The sequence below is a fragment of the Myodes glareolus genome, chromosome 2 (genome assembly GCF_982192425.1).
Source record: "Myodes glareolus chromosome 2, mMyoGla1.1, whole genome shotgun sequence".
Lineage (NCBI taxonomy): Eukaryota > Metazoa > Chordata > Mammalia > Rodentia > Cricetidae > Myodes > Myodes glareolus.
This window is the reverse complement of record NC_142027.1, coordinates 103109069-103129677: the sequence shown is the minus strand read 5'-3', so window position 1 is coordinate 103129677 and position 20609 is coordinate 103109069. Positions and strand designations below refer to the sequence as shown.

Here is a 20609-nt window from a genome sequence, read left to right as displayed (position 1 = left end):
GGCTTTTACATGGGTGCTGGGGACCCAAACCTAGGTCTTCATGCTGTGCAGCAAGCACTTTACCCACTGAGCCTGCTCCCCAGCCCCTCTAAACTCTTTTCTTGTGACCTGCCTCTTGGTTGTGGAGCAGAGAAAACTTGCTCAGAATCCTCTGAGACCTAAGTATGGCGTGGGCAGAGCTTCAGAAGGGGCTATATGAAGCAGGAGTCTGTTTCTAAGACTGGGTCATCCCAGTGTCACCTGGCCACATGCCTTAGGTGGCACAGGTTGGGATCATCGTCAAGGGTAAGCATGCCACAACGTTCCTGCACGACGTCAGGACAGGCAGACCTTGGTGTTCCCAGAATGCTGGTACTTAAGACAAAGAGCATCCTCCCAAGACCACCTGGGACAGAAACAGAAGCCCAGTCAGTCACTGGGAAATGAGAAATGTCTTAAAATGCGGTGGCAGTGGACAAGAGAAGAGGACAGGTGAACGGCCATCTCAAGAGGCTGGCTCTGTACTTAACAGGCACCTCTCGCGTAAAGCAACAGAACCCCAGCCCAAGTTGGCCTTGACCCCTCCCCTCCTTCACGTCTTTCTATTTACAAATGATGGTTTTCTGTATCTGCAGCCAATCCATCAGCAAACGTTGAGACTCTGCCTTTGAAAACATCCGAAATCTAGATGCTCCTAACACCTACCCAGACTTCCTGGCCAAGATATCCCTGTGTTACTCTGGTTCTGCAGCTCCCTGGCTGACCTCGCTGGGGCTCCTTCACTATTAGAGTTGATGCCCTCCTCGTTGCCAGGGTTGGGGTCTAAAACAAGCTCATGGCCTATCACTCCACCCTAAAGCTTCAGGTAGCTTTGGCTTCTCACTTGGAATAGTGCTCAGATCTCATAGCACCCTGCAAGGCAGGGACTGAGCCCAGCCCTACAGCTATCTGACCCTCCCTTCCTTCTACTCAGGGCTCCAGCCTTGCCAGTCCCTCCCTGTACCTCCATCACACTCAGCAGTGCCCAGCGGGCAGGTCTTTGGTCTGCTGACCTCCCTGTTTGGCATGGTCCTTGCCCATCATCGACACTGATAGTTCCTTTCATCCTCCAGGATCTAAGTTCCAAACACAACCCCTCCTGTGTTCCTAAGACCCATATCTCCAGACATGTCAGGCTGCACACTGGTTCTGTGGTCTGCAGCCCTCTGCCTGATTACAGAGGAATGTGGTAGTTCTCATTTGCCCCACTGTGTCTGCAGTAACCTAGAAGCCTGGCAGTTAGGAGTGCCTTGAAATTTGTATTTGCCTGTTTGAGACATTTGCTGTGTGTGTGTGCATGTGTGAGTGTGTGTGCATGTGCACACACAAACAGGTGTATGTCTATATATGTGCACCTGCACATGTGTACATGCGTGTAGAGGCCAGAGGAGACCCTTAACTATTGTTCCGAAGGTGTGCTCCGCCTTGTTTGTTTGAGGCAGATCTCTCTTTGGTCTGGAATTCAGCAAGTATGCTAGATCGGATGGCCAGTTAACCCCAGGCATCTGTCTGTCTTCCTGGCCCCATGCTCACCCTACACTCTGTTTTTTTTTAACATGTTCTGGGGATCAGACTCAGGTCCTCTGAGCACTTTGCCGACTGAGCCATCTCCCCAGCCTCTGCTGGTCTTTACACATTCTCTCTAATTAAATGTAACCCGGGCAACCTCTCCTTGTTTAGCTTCTTCAAGTGTCAGGCGGTTCGTGTGGGGAACGATGGTTGGGCTTGGGGTCATTCCCCTGCTGTGAGGAGTTATTCCTGAGCACACAGCAGCTTCCTGTAAAGGGTTTGCCTCTCTTCTTCTGAAATGTCCAGTCTGTGGGTGCTGGTTTCTGTGACCTTCTGCAGAGCCCGTCTTCACCCCCAGACCCCCAGACCCGCAGACCCCCAGAGCAGATCAGGCAGTTGCAATGGAGAAAGCTGTCATGAAATCTCCCATTAAAGACCTGGCTAGGAAGGGAGTGTTCTACTCCGTTTCCTGCTGGTTAACTGAGACAAGATGAGCTTTCCCTAGGAAACAGTTCTGAGTCACAGAAAGCGTAGGGCCGAGGTGACGGCTCAGTCTGTATCCGTCTGTAAGGGCTTGCCATGAAAGCATGGGGACCAGAGTCTGATCCCCAAGACCCGTGTTTGAAAAAAAAGGCAGACGGGGTAGTACACACCTCCCCGGCACAGGGGTGGTGGAGACAGTTGGGTCCCCGGTTCACCCACCAGCTCGTCAAACCTACTTGGAAAATCCTAAACCAGTTAGAGACCTTATCTCAAAGAGAAAATGGGGGCAGCAAGATAGCTCAGTGATAAGATACTTGCCTCCAAGCCTAAGGCCCTGAGCTCAGTCGTGGGACCCACAGAGCGGAAGGAGAGAACTGACTCTGGCAAATTGTCCCCTGACCTCCACACACGCCATTGCACACGTATGCGTGCACTCCCACACAAACACACACAAACAAGCAAATGTTGTGGGGAGAGCAGGCAACACCCAAGAAACAACACCAAAGGTTAGCATGTGTGATCTGCATATGCATGCACACACATGCACATGCACGCACACACATACAGACACACGCACACACATGCACACACATGCACTACACACAATAGACGAAAGCTCTGAAGTTATCTCTTACACCTTTTTCTAGCATTCGAAGCCATGCACCTTTGCACCTCACTGTTCCCACCTCTCCAGGGGGTGATGCTGTCTTCCCGGGCTGTCACTGAACATGTTGACATCTGTAAACCGTCAGTGGCGTATTCAGCTCCACAGAGGAAACTCAGTGAGACAATTTCTTTTCTCTTCCCTACTTGCTTTCATTCTTCTGAGAAATGTCCTTCATACATTGGTAGGTGAGTTTTAGAAAAAGATTTGTTATATAGAACGTTGAAGGTGGTGGAATAGCAGTAGGAACTTGTTACAGAGTAATGTTTTATTAAAATCAATTATTTGTGTGTATGTGTGTGTGTATTTGTGTGTATATGTGTGTGTACATATGCACACACGTGTGTGATATGTTTGGGCACATGTGCCACACAGCACATGTATAGAGGTCAGGGGTCAACTTTGTGGAGCTGATTCTCTGCTTCCACATTTACACGGGTTCCAAGGATTGAACTCAGGTCACCATGCATGGACTGCAAGCTTCTTTACTTGATAAGCCTTTTTGTGACCCCCAATGCCTATTATTTATAGTAAATTAATACATCATTGAGGATTTGTTGAGCATGTGTCTTATATCTCAGATACTTTGAGACTCTCAGAAATAAAGACGTTTAACTGAGACTTGGAGTCTCAGCTACTTGGGAAATAGAAGCAGGACACTCATTCACTATGGGGAGAGTACAAAGCCAGAATGGGCAACTTAGTAAGACCTTGTCTCAAAACAGAAAGGGGAAAGAGGGCTGAGGATGTAATTCAGTGGTAGAGTACTTGACTAGAATTTTCCAATGAGGGACTGAGGGTGTGGCTCAGTTGTAGAACTGTTGCTAGGTTCAACACCCCCCACCACCACCATGAGGAGGAGAGGCAGACAGACAGACAGGGAGGCAGACAGACAGAAATAAAGTGCTTCTGCTTTGTAAGGCTTACTGTAACTTTCTATACATACTCCTAGAGAAACAGAAAGACAGTATTTTAAAGTCACAAAGGTTGTGCGCGTGTGTGCATGTGAATGCATGTGTGTGTGTGTGTGTGTGTGTGTGTGTGTAGTGTAGTGTATGCAAACCCACACACCCCTATTTCATAGCCTCCTGGGAACCAAGTTCCTCTCTATTGCATTGTGGGATTGAAAGCCGCCCCTCTTCAACTCACCTCCACTCTCCTGAGTTTTCCTTGTGTCCTCCATATTTGTCCACCATTGAAACTCATGACATATCTGTTCCATGGTCAGAGTTGCATCTTTCTAGTCTGACTACAGATTGCTGATTGTGTGATTATTAATGAAAATTGAGATATGTGCATGGAATTCATATTGCTTTTGCTATGCAAAGATGACCCAGGTCGTGACCTCATGGTATTCAGTGATCGAGCTTCTATTTTATACAGATGTTTGGTTTTCCCAGAGTTTCTAATTGCCTTAATTTTCAAAAGGAGTGTGCAAGCATGTGTGTGTCTTAACTATATATGATACTTAAGTTTATACATGCATATGCCTTTTAATCTACATAAATACACTAACTATTACACACACACGCACACAATTCACATTTCACTCCTGGCAACCAGGGCACGTGCTTGAGTGCTGATCTGAGGAACGGCCTGCCTGTAAATTACAGAGGACACGTGAAGAGGTGTGAGCTCAAGACTCACCTGTCACACAGAGCATTCTCATCAATGTTTAAAGTTGTTGAATCAAGACTACCAATGGGTGCATAGGATTAAATTCCTGAAAAGGTTTAGAAGAGATTGACATTTTAGTTTAAGTATGTTCGATCTGTGTGTATATGCTTTAATTAAAAATCTAGCCAGGTAGTGGTGGCGCAGGCCTTTAATCCCAGCACTTGGGAAGCAGAGGCAGGCAGATCTCAGTGAGTTCAAGGCCAGCCTGGGCAACAGAACTAGTTCCAGGACAACCAGAACTGTTATATAGGAAACCTTGTCTCAGGAAACCAAAAAACTAAACAAAACAAATAAATGAATAAACAGAAAAAAAAAAACTGAAGTCAAGCTGGGGACGTAACTCAGTTGGTAGAGTGCTTGCCTGGCATTCCTAAAGTCCCAGCTTCTGCACCCTGTACCACATAAGACCACGTGTGGTGGTCCATGCCTGTAATCCCAGCGCTGGAGAGGCGGAGGCAATAGACAGAAGTTTGAGGTCATGTGTTATGGTTAGCTTTCTGTTGCTGTGGTACACACCATGACCCAAAGCAGCTTGGGGAAGAAGGGTTTCTTTGGCTAATATATCGCAGTCATAGTCCATCACTGAGGGAAGTCAGGGCAGAAACTGGAGCAGGGGCAGAGGCAGGAGCCACGGAGGCAGGAGCCACGGAGGCAGGAGCCACGGAGGAAAGCTGCTCACTGACTTGCTCCTAGGTTCACTGTTAGCTACTTTTCCTACACAGCCCAGGACCCTGCTTAGGGATGGTACCACCCACAGTGGGTTGGGCCTTCCTATATCAACTCAAAATCAAGAAAATAACTCATAGACACATCCATGGGCCAATCTGATGGAATTAACCTCAACTGAGGTTCCTTCTTCCAAGATGATCAAGTTGACAACCACGATTTGCCAGCACATCCTCTCAGAGTTCAAACCCAGCCTGAGCTACACAAGACACATTGTCTCAATAAATAAAATAAAATTGGAAGCATCCTTTCACAGGGAGAAAGCACGTCAGAACAAGTATATAATGAGCACTCTCCTTGCTGTGGGGGTGTCTGGATTTTAATTACTTACACACCTTTTATTTTATTGCTTTACAGTTTCAACAGTAACCATGTGGGCCTTGCGGTCAGAATTTCCTCAAGCCTTGCTTTGACCTTGTTATGGATGCTTGCACAGGTCAAATTCACCTTTCTGGTGGCCTTGTGTATACATTGCAATCATGATCTCCATTCCTTTCTCCTTTTTTCTTCTCTCAGAAGTGTACTGTGTGATCGTAGCATCAACTGAAAGATGCAGCCAAGGGTTGGGGGCATGGGACAGAGGACAGGCTGACATCTGGTGACCTTGAGTGGAGCAAATCCTTCCACTAACCCATTGCCCCCTGTCGAGTGAGGGTGCCCTGTAATGGTAAATTTATGTGTGCTTAAAGTAAGATGCCCAGTAAATGCCCTGCATCTTTATGAGCCCAGGGTTGGAGGATGCTTCTGCTTCATCTGTCATTCAATAACACCAAGCTTCACCTGCTGTTTAGAGATGTTTCTCCAAGTCGGGGTGGGAATTTGCCAGTGTCTATACCCTCCTACGATGGTCCCAATGACAAACCAAAGCTCACACTGAGAACTCACATACAGAACATGGGAGAGGGCTAACGGGGAGGAGCTCAGGTGACCATAAAGCAGGTGTGTGCCCAGTGTAGATGAAGGCTCCCCTGAGGCTGCATGACTGGAACTCCCCCCTAGTCTTCCCCATATATACCTGCCCTGTCCCCAGACACTACAGCTATGTACAGTTAGGACAGAATCGCATACACCTGCCTGAGAAGAGGGACTGGACCCTCAGAAAAGCGTCCCATGGCCTTCTTCACTTGCGCCTTCTAGGAAGGAATTGAACAGCCAGCAAATCAGGCTGGGACCTTTGCAAGCAGGCGCAGCTTAGGAAAGGGGGTCTTGCTCTGCTCAGAAGATAGTGCCGTGCAATCGTGCCTAAAGTTCAGCCTCTCTGGTTGGACCAGGCAAGAGAGGTTCCAACTGGAGCCATCTTCCCCAGGTGGTGACCACCGAGTGCAGGCTCCCTCTCTGCTGCGGCGGCTGTGCAGTGACTAATGACAGGGAAGAAGGCTGCTCGGTGACCTCTCACTCCCCCCTGCTGCTCGCCTTCACTCTTCATAACCACCTGCACATATTAGTTCCCTGTGTCATTTCTCCTCATCAGCGACGTTCACAGGTGACAAGCTGGGCGCTCCTCAGATGGGCGTTTAGTCTACCCTCTAGCTTTCCTGACAATCGGACATCTGGCGAGCCATCCCTGAAGTGTCTAAGGGAGGGTGTTCACAGGAAGATTCCCAGGGGAGTCCCAGAGGAAACCTCAGGGGCCTAGAGGTTGGGGAAGGCCAGAGCTGCTTCCAGCCCTCCCAAGGACCTAGAGGTCTGTGGAAATAGATCTCGCATCACGAACTCGATGTATAGGCTTAAGAAAATGTATTTTCTTAAAGAAAATGGCCCTGCCTGCACTAAGTACTTTGTTATCATTATTTGTATATGTGTGTGTATTATGTGCTAATATGTTTGTATATATGTGTAGGGGGATGTGTGTGCATGCACTTATGTGTCTGTGCGTGTGGAAGTCAGAAGTTAATGTTAAGTATCTTCCTTAATCATCCTTCACCTAATTTTTGAGACAGGGTTTCTCATTGAACCAGAGCTCACCAATTTGGCCCGACAAGTTGGCTAGCAAACCCCTGTAGTGAAGAGCTGCGGGCAGGCCTGCTTTTCATCCCGCCCAGCTCCCGCACGGCTAGCTTAGCCCTGGAAATAACAACACACAAATTGTATTCATTTAAACACTGCCTGGCCCATTATCTCTAGAGAGTTAGTTACTGACTAACTCTCATATCTTGATATTAACCCATTTCTAATAATCTGTGTAGCACCACGAGGTGGTGGCTTACCGGAAAAGATTCAGCATGTCTGACCTGGTGGCTGGCTCCATGGCGTCTGCCTCATAGCCCTCTTCCCAGCATTCTGTTCTGTTTTCTCCGCCTACCTAATTTTCTGTCCTATCAAGGGGCCAAGGCAGTCTCTTTATTGACTAATGAAAATAACACAATAGACAGATAACCCTCCTCCATCAAACCCCAGGGATCCTCCTGTCTCTGCCTTCCCAGTGCTGGGATTATAGAGACACACTCAGCTTCTTATTGGGTACTGGGGTCCCAAACACAGGTCCTCATGTTTGTGTAACATTCACTTTACTAACTGAGCCAACTTTCTGGCACCAACTTTGTTCATTCTTCCTTCCTTTCTTCCTTCCTTCCTTCCTTCCTTCCTTCCTTCCTTCCTTCCTTCCTTCTTTTCTTTCTTTCTTTCTTTTTCTTTCTTTTTTTTTCTGTTTTGGAGATAAAGTCTTACTATGTAGCCCAGGCTGGCCTTGAACTGGAGATTCTCCTGCCACAGCCTGTGTGTGTGTGTCTGTGTCTGTCTGTCTGTCTGTGTGTGTTTGTACAGGTGTGTGCGGGTGCATATGTGTGTGCATGCATGTGGAATCCAAAGGACAACTTGGGGTGCCATTCCTCGGGCACCAGCCACTTTTTTTTTTTTTTTTTTTTTTTTTTTTTTTTTAGAGAAACAGGTTTTCTCAGCCTGGAACCTGCCACAAAGGTCAGGCTGTCTTATCACATAGGCCAGACTGTCTGACTTACTGAAGAGCCCTTGGGATTGAAGCATGCACCACCATACCTGGCTTTTCTATGTGGATCAGGGGATCGAACTCAGGTCCTTATGCTTGCAGGACAAGGACTTTGTTGACTGAGTCAACTCCTCAGTCCCGCCCCATCCTCTTTTTGTAATTCCTATGCACCTCTAATGTAAAACCACTCCATCCCTAAGCAAGAAGTACCAGGTACAGCACTGGGGGAAACCTGTGCTGGTCAGAGGGTCCTCTTTACCATCCCTCACCATGGCTGTGAGGCCACTACGGAGCAGAACCTTCCATGAGCCCGGATTCTACATAGCCGAACTGTCCGTGTGCTGGCTGCTCAGTGTGAGGATCCAAAGAGGAATTTTGCTTTTCACTCATTTAAATTTGTTTTTCTTCCCAGCCGCTCATATGCATACCCTGTATTGAAATCCCTGCTCGGCGAATGTTTGGTCTTGATTTCTCCTAAATAAACTGCTACTAAAGTTGCCGTGGTCATTTAATTTTGATGCTAACCGTATTTTAGGGGAAAGCAGAAAAAAATGCATATAGCTTTTTCCTTCCTGTCTCCAGAAGGGAGCTTAAATTATTTATAGTTCGATCCTCACCAAGCGGAGGATGAACTCCGGGTATTTATGTAGCAGAAAACCAAAGGGAAGTGTGACTGCAGAGAGAACGGGACTCTTGGATAACTGAATGCCGTCACCCAGGGAATCACCAGGGCCGGTGACCTCTGGGCCTAGAGGAGTTCCCAACCTGTGACGTATTTGTCCAGTTGATCTAGCTGGAAAATGGCAGGCATGTTATTTTTCTCCTTGCTGTGGTAAATTATCTGACAAGGGAGGAAGGCTTGATTCTGACCCACGGTTTGAGGGTGAAAGTCCATCACGGTGGCGGAGGTGTGGCGGCAGGAACGTCCACAGACGGGAAGCACGCTGGCTGCTGGTCCTCAGCTCAGTGTTGCCTTTGCCTTCAGCCCGGGCTCTCAACCCACAGGTGGTACCATTCACATTCAGTGTGGGACTCCCCACCTCAGCCAGCCTAACCTAGAAGCCCTCTCACAGACAGGCCCCGTGGTTTGTTTCCATGGTGATTATAAATCTCATCAGGTTGACAATTAAGATTAACTGCCACAGTGGGTATGCCAGGTGATCTCAATAAGCAAATGCTTAGATCAGTGGGGGGAAAAAATAAAAGGAGGCATTTTTGGAAAATTCCAAGCCCTTAAAAGCTTGCTGCCGCACATTGTTCCCCCTGGGGACAGGTGGCTGGCAGACAAGACTGGCTATGCCAGGACTCCATCTCATACAGTGTGACAGAGGCCAGGGGCGATGTGAAAATATCGAACTCCAGGCTCTCTCAAGGGCCCATGAGGTTCTGCGCTTCCTCGTGGTGTGGTTTTGCAGGCTCCTTCTTCTGTCTTTTCCCAGTCACCCCATCTTCCATTCTGTGAGTTCCATGGACGTTTTGTTCTCTCTGCCGCAGGAGCTACTGACACCCATGAAGCCATGGCCCCTGTCATCGTGGTTGCCCCCGGCAACAGAAGTGTGGTTGCGGGGTCCAGTGAGACTACCTTGGAGTGCATAGCCAACGCCAGGTACAGGGTGTGCTCTGGGAGTGGAAACATGGGTGAGGCATCCCTCATCTGAAAACCCAGGCCCTGAGATACTTTCAAAATCTGGAACTTTGAGCCTTGACACCAAGTCGCGGTGGAGAATTCCAGCCTGATCTCATGTGTCGGATGCAGTCAAAACAATGGTGCACTAAAAATAAGGCAAGGGGATTCCCTTTGGGCTAAGTGTGCATGGCACAGATGGAGCAGAAATGGATTTTCTGTCTGGACTTGGGGTCCCCTCCCCATGCCGTCTCACTGTGAATAAACAAATACTCCAGAGGGGGACAGGTGCAAAATACAAAGTACCTCTGATAGCTGGGCAGTTCAGATGAAGGGCACAGAACCTGTGCCAGAGGGCAGGGAGGTACAGCGCCCATTGCACAAGCATGAGGACCCAAGTTCAATTCCCTAGACTCCATGTCAAAGCGGGGCGTGGCGTCTCACTCCTTTAATCCTAGCATTGGAGGGACAGAGACAGGAGTAACCCTGGGGTTTGCTGGTCAACCAGTCTAGCCTATATGGCAAGTTGCAGGGTGGTGAGAGACCCTGACTCAAAAACTAAGGTGGGGTGTGATAAAGACACTCCTGTTGACCTACCTATAGCTTACACATACACACTCACACACACACACACATGTCCACTCACACACTAAGAGAGAGAGAACCCAGATCTGTGTATCCTCCTGTAAAGACACAGTGATGTGGAGAATGACACATGAGCCCACACTCCCGATTGCAGCAGGCTCGTTTATCCTGGGGCACTTCTTGTCACACGCGTGGGAATGCAGGGAACCTCACTCTGCCTCTGCAGTGGATGGAGCATTTCAGTTTAGCTCCTGATATTAGGGAGATCTCAGCAGCGATGATTGTTGGGGGAAAGATGAACCAGGCCCCTGGGTACAAGACTTTTTCTTTTAGGCCACCAATCAGCTCCCAAATCATGGAAGACTTATTAATAGCTTTGAATGCTCGGTCTAGCTTAGGCATGTTTCTGGCTAACTCCTTTAACTTAACCTGTTTCTCTTTATCTACCTTTTGCCTCGGGGCTTATTACCTTTCTTCTGTGTATCTTATTTTCACTGCTTGCTTCTCTATGTCTGACTGGCATCTCTCTTCCTTCTTCTCTTTTCTTCTCTTCATCTGTTTCTCTAGATTTCTAGATTTCTGCTCCTATTTATTCTCTCTGCCTGACAGCCCTGCTTATCCTTCCTCTTGCCTAGCTATTGGCCGTTCAGCTCTTTCTCAGACCAATCAGGTGCCTTAGACAGGCAAAGTGAAACAGATATAACACAACTTAATAATTAAATAAATGCAGCAGAAACAAAAGTAACACACCTTTACACTGGTAAAGTAATATTCTGCAGCATAAAAAACGTAACACATCTTTGCCTGGTTAGGGTTAGAATAATATTCTACCATACCCTGAGCAGCCAAGGAAAATTAGTTCCCTTTCTTTTCTAGTCCCAGGCATGCCCTGCCTACTGACTTCCTGTTCACTCCAGGCTGGAGTTTAAATGGTCACACCTCCCATGTAGCTGTGGGTCCCCTAGTAGTATTTATTTTAAGCATTCTTTTCCTGGGCAAATGGAATCATTAGCATGTACGGTCCATTGCTGCCGCAATTAGCTATCCTTGCTCAATAGCCCTTGAGCATAATGTCTCGTTGAGGAAAGCCGTGAGGGAGTGGAGCTGTATCTGGATTGATTTTTAAATGTCCATTGTTCAGCCCGCCATGGTTCCTGGTAGAATTAGCTTTGTCAACTCGTGCTGAAGACCTGAAATTATTATTACTGCCGTCTACATGATTCAGCACCACGGTCACCGACGCCCTTGCGCTCTTTCACAGGCCCTTGGAGGAGCTGAGTGTGCACTGGAAGAGAAACGGAGTTCGACTCACAAGCGGACTGCACAGCTATGGCAGGCGCCTTACCATCAGCAACCCGACATCGGCAGACACCGGGCTGTACGTGTGCGAGGCAACACTCCGAGGGAGCGCATTTGAGCCAGCCAGGGCCAGAGCCTTCCTTTCCATCATAGGTAATGTGCAGGCCAGCAGTGGTGCTGGCTGCAACCTCAGGTAGCTCTCCATACCCACAACTCCAGACAGACAGGATAGCTGACTTGGTGTGTGTGTGTGTGTGTGTGTGTGTGTGTGTGTGTGTGTGTGTGTGTGTGTGCCTCCCCTGCAGACGCATGTGCAAGCCAGAAGCAGACACCGGGGCACCGGGTGTCTCTCCTCTGCTACCCTCCAATTTATTTTTGGAGATAGGGTCTCTTACTGGGACCCCGAGCTTGGCCATTTGGCTAGCTAGCCAGCCAGCTCCCAGGATCCAGCCATCTCCAGCCTCAGTGCTGGGATTCTAGATGATCTTCCACTGCACCTGACTTTTTATGTGGGTGCATCAGGTCCCCCTGCTTCTGCATGAACAAGGCACTGGCTTGGCCATCTTCTCCATCCCCACCGACTTTTATTTTTCATTACATTTGTGTGTTTGTTTGTTTGTTGTATATACATGTCTGGGGAGGGGATGCTCATAAGCCACAGGGTGCACGTGGAGGTCGGGATAACTTGTAGGGGTTCTCTCCTCCCACCCTGTGTCCTGGGACTCCGACTCCAGTGGCCAGGCTTGGCTGAGCACACCTTTGACAGCCGAGCCATCTATCTGGGCCCCCACTGACTTTATTCTTAGGGCACTAAAGGGCAGTATGGTTGAGTTTATCTTCCAAGTTAATCCTGTTTGCTTTGCTTTTGAACGCAAAAGTAGGAAAAGTAGTCCCTCGTATCTTTCAGGCATAGCCATACTTCTTCCTTCTCTCATCATTGAACAGAATGTGTGACAGGACAGACCTAACTTTGGTTTATAGTTTCAAGGCACACAGTCCACTGTGATGAGGAAGACATGTTGGATGGTTTGGTTCTATCTGTGGCAGTGGGACCTTGAAGGCCCTAAGAGCTTGACCCAAGTTCCAGCTAGATTATAACCCTTGAAGGTCTGTGCCCTTTATCCAAACTCCATCAAAAGTTCCAGTGTAGCCCAAAATGATGTCACCAGCTCAGGACCAAACACTGAAACATGGGAGCCCATTGAGGACATTCCATGCTCAAACCAGAACCACTTCCCACGATAAAACTTGAGGGTGGAGACAGAGCTAAGTCCTCACTGCAGACGTTGGCTGCATCTCCTGGCCTTTCTCTTGCCCCAAACTTCTCCCTAAGTCTTCCTGACTCTTGGTCTGTACTCAGAAGTCAGCCCATGCAGCCTTGCCTCAGAAGGAAGTGGAAAGTGCTGGCTATTATCTTTGGTCGAACTGAAAGGTAAGAACAGAGATAGTTTTTTAAAACAGGCCAAAGGTGAAGCTAAATGCACCAGAGTGGCCTCTCTCTAAATGCTGGGAGATCAGAGCCATGGAAGCATGACAGGCTGTGGCTGAGGGATTTGTAAGCTTATCACTAGATTATGAAATGGGTGCATTACACTGGGAGGCAAGTACTTACATTTTATTTTCCAAGCTTCCGGCATGGTCACCAGTCCATTCTTAAAACATTTGCAGCTGTGGTCCTGGTGACCCATACTCCTCTGTGGAAGTCACTGCTGATGGAGGGTACCTCAAAGGCCGCTTCAGTCCGTCTCCTATCTGAAATGAAAGGGGTTGAAAATGGAGAGAGAGAAAAAAAAACCTCTCAGAACAATTGCTCTTTCAGTAATACATTTTGAGGCTTGCCATTTTGCAAAATATGAAAAGAAAAAGCAGATAGGTTCCGGTGGAATTAGCAAGCATCGAGGAGCGTTGCATAGAAGGCCATTGCCCTGAGCGTCCTCGTGTTTGTTAGACATCAGGAGAGGGCTTTGTGCTCTCTGAGTGACTCTGCTAAATGCAGCCTGTCAGCCCCCTCCAGAAGAAGTCCCGGGAATGATCAGAGAACCTGAGCCACGGACCAGAGTCAGCAATCACTGCTGATCCCACCCGAGGGTCTGAGCTCTGCTCCAGCTGCCAGTGCTAGATATGGATGCGGAAGTGACATCCGTCCTCAGCAGAGACCTCCATCGAGGTTGATCTACGGCCGTCTGAGCACAGCGCATTATAGATTGAACCAAAATTAAAATTTGTGATGTGTAAATCTCTGGCAGACAGGACTGTATTATGTTAAAAACATTTTAAGGTAATTTAAACAAGAGAGAAAATTTATCTCCCTATAAACTCAAATGTTTGTCTCCATCACCATTCCTTCCTCAAGTATTTAAATCTATCATCCTAACTTTGGTCTCGAATTCGTCGCAGAAGGGTTTCTGTGCCCAGCACTCATCATAACTCACATTCTGACTTATAAAGGTACAGGAACAGACTTCCGCTCTTGTGTGTTTATATGTGTGTATGTGTGTGCACATGTTCATATGTGATGACATCGACTGTCTTCCTCATTCACCCTCGACCCCATTTCTGAGATTAAAAAAAAAATAGGTGTGTGTGTGTGTGTGTGTGTGTGTGTGTGTGTGTGTGTAAACCTGCCTGCATAGGTCTGAAGAGAGTGTTAGGTCCCCTGGAACTGGAGTCAAAGACAATGTGAGCCTCCTGATGTGGGTGCTTGGGACTGAACCCAGGTGTGCTAGTTAACACATTCTTAACCCCTGAGCCACCCCCAGCCCATCTGCCTTGTGCTTTGAGGCAGGGTCTCTCACTGAACCTATAACTCAGCAATTCATCTAGACTGGCTGTCCGTCAGGCTCCAGGGCTCCTCCTGTCTCTTTCTACTCCATTTGCCAGTGCTAGAGTTATAGGGGCATGATAGCATGCCCCATCTTTTTACATGTAAGCCAAGGGTGCAAGCTCAGGCCCCCGTGCTTGTGCGGCAAGCTTTACCCAGAGTCGCCTGTCAGCCCCAAGGCTTCCTATCTCGAAAAGGTTGACTTAAAGCCCCTTTTGTTTAGAAGTTGTGACAGGTGGAATTTTATGGTTGGGTCACACTGGAGAAAACCCTGAAGAAAGTATCTCTGTGGATTCAAAGGACTCAGAGATTGTCCCCAAGTCTGGCCGCCCCATCAGGGAGGGATCCTGTCACCAGCAGAACCGGGGAGAGATTTATTGATATGAGCATGCAGATGGATGAAAGCAGGAAGGGATCGCCTTCCAATTACGTGCATCTCACACTGATGAGACGAGACAGGCGGCGGCGGCTGTTTACGCTGCCTGTCAGCTTCTAGGTGGATTGCTCAATTCCTGTAGTCTAAACAGGAATCCAAGCTGATCCCTGGAGGTGCCTGGTGCCTACTCTGCTGAGCCCGAAGCCCTGTCCCCTACCTCCTCACTGCACCATTGTCCTGCTGTGCTGTCCCTATGCCAGACCTCTTCTACTCCTGACCTAGCTGGTGAGACACCACACCACTGCTCTGACACTCAGAGGCTGCTGTGTCACATGGCCCCTGCCTCCCTGTGGTACATGACTTCTCACTGCACCACCAGCTTCTCCTTCTTGGTGGCGTCTTCTGGGAATAGAAACCAAATTTGCCGACCATGGTGGGTGGGAAGCGCTGGTGAGGCTATCAAGAAAAAGCCCTACCCCCCCTCCCCCACAATCTGCTGGTGGACTGTAGGCTCTACTGTGCTGTGCACAGCCGGTGCCACTCTAGACCAGGGACTGACCATGCCCTGCTTTGGTGGAGGCAAACCCTAGACTTGGCTGTGTCTTTGGCTTTGAGCAACTGTCTGTGACTGACCTTGGATGTCCACCCTTCAGCTTCTGGCAAGCTTACCTGTCATTGAGACTAGGTGTCCCTTGACAACCTCCCAGACGTCCCTGAAAGAGTCTCAGCTGTGCCCTGTAGCCATTGGCACATGGTAGCAAGGTATGGGACAGGGAGGCCTAAGTGTAGGCTTTGGGGCTCGCTTCTAGCTGCACTGGTAACTGACTTTAATGGGAATCGTTGGTGTTGTTGACCTTGGTCCCAGTGCTTGGCATGGGGAGGTGGTAGATAAGGCTACTAGCCCACAGAATGAAGAGGCAATGGAGTAAGATCACTGCAGAAGATCTGAAAGGATGACTTCATGTGCTGTTGGCGTGCTCTGTCATAGCATACGCTGCATGGTGCTGCTACTAGAGTGTGCACATCACACTAATGAGTGCACACATCACTTCAGTGAGTGCACACATCACACTCATTCCACACTAAGAGCCAGGATGCTCTTGACATCCCTGGAAGCATCGTTGCTTTCTGCAGGATAAATAAAGGATGGCGACAGGGACAGTTAGCTTTGACTGTCAGTGTGACCCAACCTAGGAGCCCCTGGGAAGAGCGTCAGTGAGGGGCTGTCAGCGCAGGTTGGCCTGTGGGCATGTCTGCGAGGGACTGCCTTAATCAAATTAATTGATGTAGGAAGACCCATCCTGAAAGCGGCCTGCACTGTTCCTTGACTTTGAGCCCTGGACTGTGGAGAAAGCAAGCTAAGTACCAAGCACACGTGCAATCACGGTTTCTGGTCTTGACTGCAGGTGAGATACAACTGGCTGTCTTAAGTCTCTTCCATCTTTTCTTCCTGCTGTGGTAGACTGCAGCCTGGCACTGGGAGCTAACATGGACCCAGCCTCCCGGAAGGTGCTTTTGGTCGGGGTATTTTATCACAGTAATAGAAATGAAACCAGGGCAGTGGCTCTTACCGGTTATAGCACCTTGGATCACTGTGGGGGATGGTTGTACATCTTTCCGTCTCGACTGACAGATTCAGCATGTCCTGCAGGAACCACAGCTGGTCTGTGCCCACCACACCCCTCAGTGTCCCCAGAGCTCCTCACACCCACCCTGCTACCAGAGTGGAGAGTGATTGCATTAGTGACTGTTCTCATTCTTGCGATTTAAAAAACCTGACAGCAGTAACTTAAGGAAGGGGGTATTTCTTTCGCTCACAGTTCTGAGGAACAGTCAGTCCACCATGGCGGGGAAGATATGGTGGCAGGAACATGAGGCAGCTGATCCCATGGCATCCACAGTCAGAAAGGAGAGAGAGATGGACGCTGGTGCTCACTTTCTCCTTTTTATCCAGCCCAGCCTAGGGAATGGTGCAGCCCACGTAAGGAGGGGCTGCTGCCTCCCTCCTCAGTTAAACCTTTCTGGAAGCATCCTCATGGACACTCCCAGAGGTGTGTCTCCATGGTGATTCTAAAGCTGACGATGAAGATTGACCACCATAGTGACCATTACAGAGAACCTGTGTGTTTCTTGCAAAACTATTCCAACTCCCTGTACACAGATCTCTCTGAAATCCAGATGCTCTGTTTTAGAACAAGACCACTTATAGTGAGTGATACAGTGTCACAGATGAGCAGCCATTCTGCAGCTGACACGGAGCACCTAACAGGTGTTTATGTCCCTACATAAAAGTGTCTAGTTCCTCTCTCTCCTTCTTCCCTCTCCCTTTGATTCCTCCTTCACCCCCACCTACCCGCCCCTTACCCATCCCCCCTCCTACCATCTGTCTTTCTCCTTTCCTTCCCCTCCCCTCCCTCCTTTCTCCTCACCCTATCTATTTTTTCTCCTCCCTTCCTCCATTCCTTCCATCTTCAAATCTTTGCCAGGCCTCTTGCCTCTCCTGATTCCTCATAAAGTTCTCCACCATAAGGGCTTGTGCCATTAGACCTGGCCGCTCAGCCAACCCTGCTCCCCCACTCTTCCCATTTTAAGACTGATGAGCTTCATTCCATCTGCAGAGCTCATCATATCACATACAGAATGTATAGGTTCCAGGGGGTCTGGTGTAGATCTCCCTGGAGACCACTCTTCCTGCCCACTACCGTGGACAAGGCACTCAATGTGTACAGTGACTGAAGCCAAAGACACAGAATAGAAGAGGAACCAGAGAGAGGGGAAGCCCGTGTGGGAAAGGTCCTGAGCATAACAAGCCTGGAACTCAGACTGAATCCACTACCAAGTCCAAGGGCTGTACAACATGGCCTGGGTATGCATTGAGCACCTCCACTGGGACTGGCTCTGCAAGCCAGAACCCGTGCTTCAAGCCCCTGTTGAGCTGGAGTAGAGGAATTCATCCAAGGTGCCAGTTTGTGGCTATCGAGAGAGGACCCTCACTCTGGTTCTGGTTACTGCAGTTGGGCTGTCTGTAGGACACTCAGCCCATGCTGACTTTGTGCTCTGGGTTCACGCAGGGCATGAGACTCTTCTGATGTCTTTATCTTATCTCTGAGGATGGAGGTGTTGATTTCAGTCCCTGGGTTATCAATAGTTAATGCTCCAGTACAGACCTGTGCCAGCTGGGCACTCACTCTCAAAAAGTCTGCCACTTGCCAAGACATAGGCTTGCCCATTGCCCTTGGAAGATGAAGTGGTAAAAAGGCATGTGCTTTAGATGACTGTCCTCAGAGTGTCCCCCGTGGCTCAGCTGGAAGTCCTCACAGCTGCCGGTCTGGTAAATGCCCCACTCTGCCCTCCCTGCAGACTTTGTGGAAACAAGCAGTCACGGGTGGGGGAGGACCCTTGGGAGCCCCCGTTGAACTGGGTTTGTGTGAAGGACCTACAGAGAAACTATGGCTTATGTGTGACAGAGAAACCTATGTCACCGTGACTACTCCTGGTCTGTCACCTCACCTACCTGGCAGGCTTCCAGGAACAAGGTGCACCAGGCTGCCCCGAAGGGCCCCAGTTTCCTGGTGCCTTCCCCACGTTCGTGGGGGAGCACATCTGCCCAGCTGTGGGATGTAAACCATAGCTACTTGGCTTCTGCTGGAGGTGAGGTGCATCCCCTCATGTAGCCCGTCCCCAGGGACACTGCGTAGACTCTTTGTCTCCATCCTCAGCCAAGTGCCACTGCACACTCCTAGGAAGCTGAGAATATAAATGACTTCTGGTTTCTGAGTAAATTTTCTATTACCGTGAAAAGACACCATGACCAAGGCAACTTATAAAAGAAAGTTTCCTGGGGGGATTTACAATTTCAGAGGGTGAGGTCATTGACTGATGACTATCCTGGCAGGGAACATGGTGGCAGGCAGATAGGCATGGCATTGGAGGAGCAGCTGAGAGCTTACATTGTAATCCAAAAAGAGGAGACAGAGAAACTAATTGGAGGTGATGAAGGCTTTGGAAACCTCAACGTCAGCCCTCAGTGACTCACCTTCTCTGACGAAAACACACCTCCTAATTCTTCCCAAACAGTGCCATCAAATGGGGATCAAGTATTCAAATACATGAGCTCATAGGGAGGGGGAATTCTCATTCAAACCACCACACTGGAGAAGGCACTGTGGCCCTGGAGGTGCTGGGCATCCATGGTACTGGTATATATATGTTCTCAAGTGTGTCCTCTTGGACACATCCTGAGGGATTACGTGGTGGGAGGACAGCCACTTCCAAGGTGACATGCAGCATAACTGTTCACATAACATTCTTGAAATGAAAGACTAACAAAAGTAGGGCGTTGGCCCTGGACCAGACACAGGGGTTACCGGGGGAGAGCATCTTCAGGATGAAGGACCATTCTGTGTTCCAGGGCAGTATAGACACATGACCCTGCATGGGACTAAACACATGTGCATGCACACACAAGCAGAAGCCTGAAGGGGCAGTGAAGATCAAATCTGTTGATCCCATGAGTGACAGTCTGGAGGTGATCAGACTTAGTTTAGGAAGGCGTTACTGGTGGGGTGATTGTTGAGCTAGACCTAGGAAGACTTAAGCAAGATCTATACCCCAAGGCGGGTACCAGGACAAGGGCTAGCTTTATGAACCAGTGAGTTTACAAGTCTACGAGGATTACTTGCGAGGCATGGGTGAGAGGACACTTACAGGAGCCTGGTTGTCCCCAAAGTAGCCACCTCACCCGAAAGCATTCTAGCGTGAATGACAAGGCCCCCACCGCCACACAGATGGAGTCCCCACTTCAATTAACTTTCCACATTCTTTGTACTCTAGCGCCTCCTACAACCAGGAGGCCATGTTCAGCAGGGGCGGAATTACAAGCAGATGGCTGGGAGGTACTGGAAGGAGTGGCTAAAGGCTCAGTTCAAGGTCTAATGACCTTACCTGCCTCCTCCTTCTACTAGGGAATGTCAATAGGCATACAAACGTCTCTTTGGGAAAGTCGTTTTGCTGAAGACGATTATAGTTGTTATCCTATGAGGACAGAGTTCCACAGGGCAAACCCAGGAAAGGAACTTTTTCTGTAGTTTTGGCTTGGAACTTCACCGTTACCTAAAAATAGGATGTTTGACGGAGGAAATGGAAACTGTAATTAATCATGAGCAAATGTTGATATTTAACTTAATTTCCCCCCTTTGCCCTCGCATGCCTTTAATCAGGACCATGATGGTTGCTATTGACTTTAGCATCCACTGATGAATATGGGCCGTGACCTGTGCGTCAGGTCCTCGACAGGCTGCCCCGCTGTGGAGCTGGGACATAAATAGTGCTGCTAGCGTTCGTATTGATTAGAGAGACACGGCTGAGCGGGGAGTATATGTGTGTACAAAGACCAGCTAGGAAAGCGAAGGCTTTAAATATGAACAGCGTGCCTCCAAGTCCGGTCTATACACACAAGACCCCGTATAGGAGGGTTCTGCTCCCGCCTAGTGAATCCACAGCCGGCTCCTCAGTGCAGGCGAGTAGTTGAGGCAGATGCTTCTGCTCAAGAGGTCCAAGTAATTGCAGAGTTGATACCCATGTTCTGTCCACTCAGAAGCCTTTAGTCCTTTTTATTTCTATGAACTGGTATGTTTTCATCTCCCCCCCACACACACACACAGTTTAGGTCCCACCCTATTTTTTTTAAGAAGTAGTCAGTTCAGGAGACACACCAAGCCTTGTGATCCACATTTAACACTATTACAATGAAAAGAAGATGTCTCCAGACATTAATTATCATGCAGAAAATGAACACAAGAGCCTTTGTCGCCGTGATAATGAAGTACCACTGCTGCCTTAATGCCCCTGAGCCCGGCCATACCTCTGCTGAATTCTGCTGAA

General features: G+C 48.8%; 1 protein-coding gene across 1 annotated transcript in view; it reads left to right on the top strand.

Moving 5' to 3' along the window:
• Window positions 1-20609, top strand: part of Sdk1 (sidekick cell adhesion molecule 1) — a 944655-nt gene that overhangs the window by 672196 nt on the left and 251850 nt on the right. The window contains exons 6-7 of the mRNA XM_087903322.1: window positions 9516-9627; window positions 11492-11682. Of these exons, the coding sequence (XP_087759448.1) occupies window positions 9516-9627; window positions 11492-11682 (303 nt within the window). The remainder of the gene's footprint in view (window positions 1-9515; window positions 9628-11491; window positions 11683-20609) is intronic.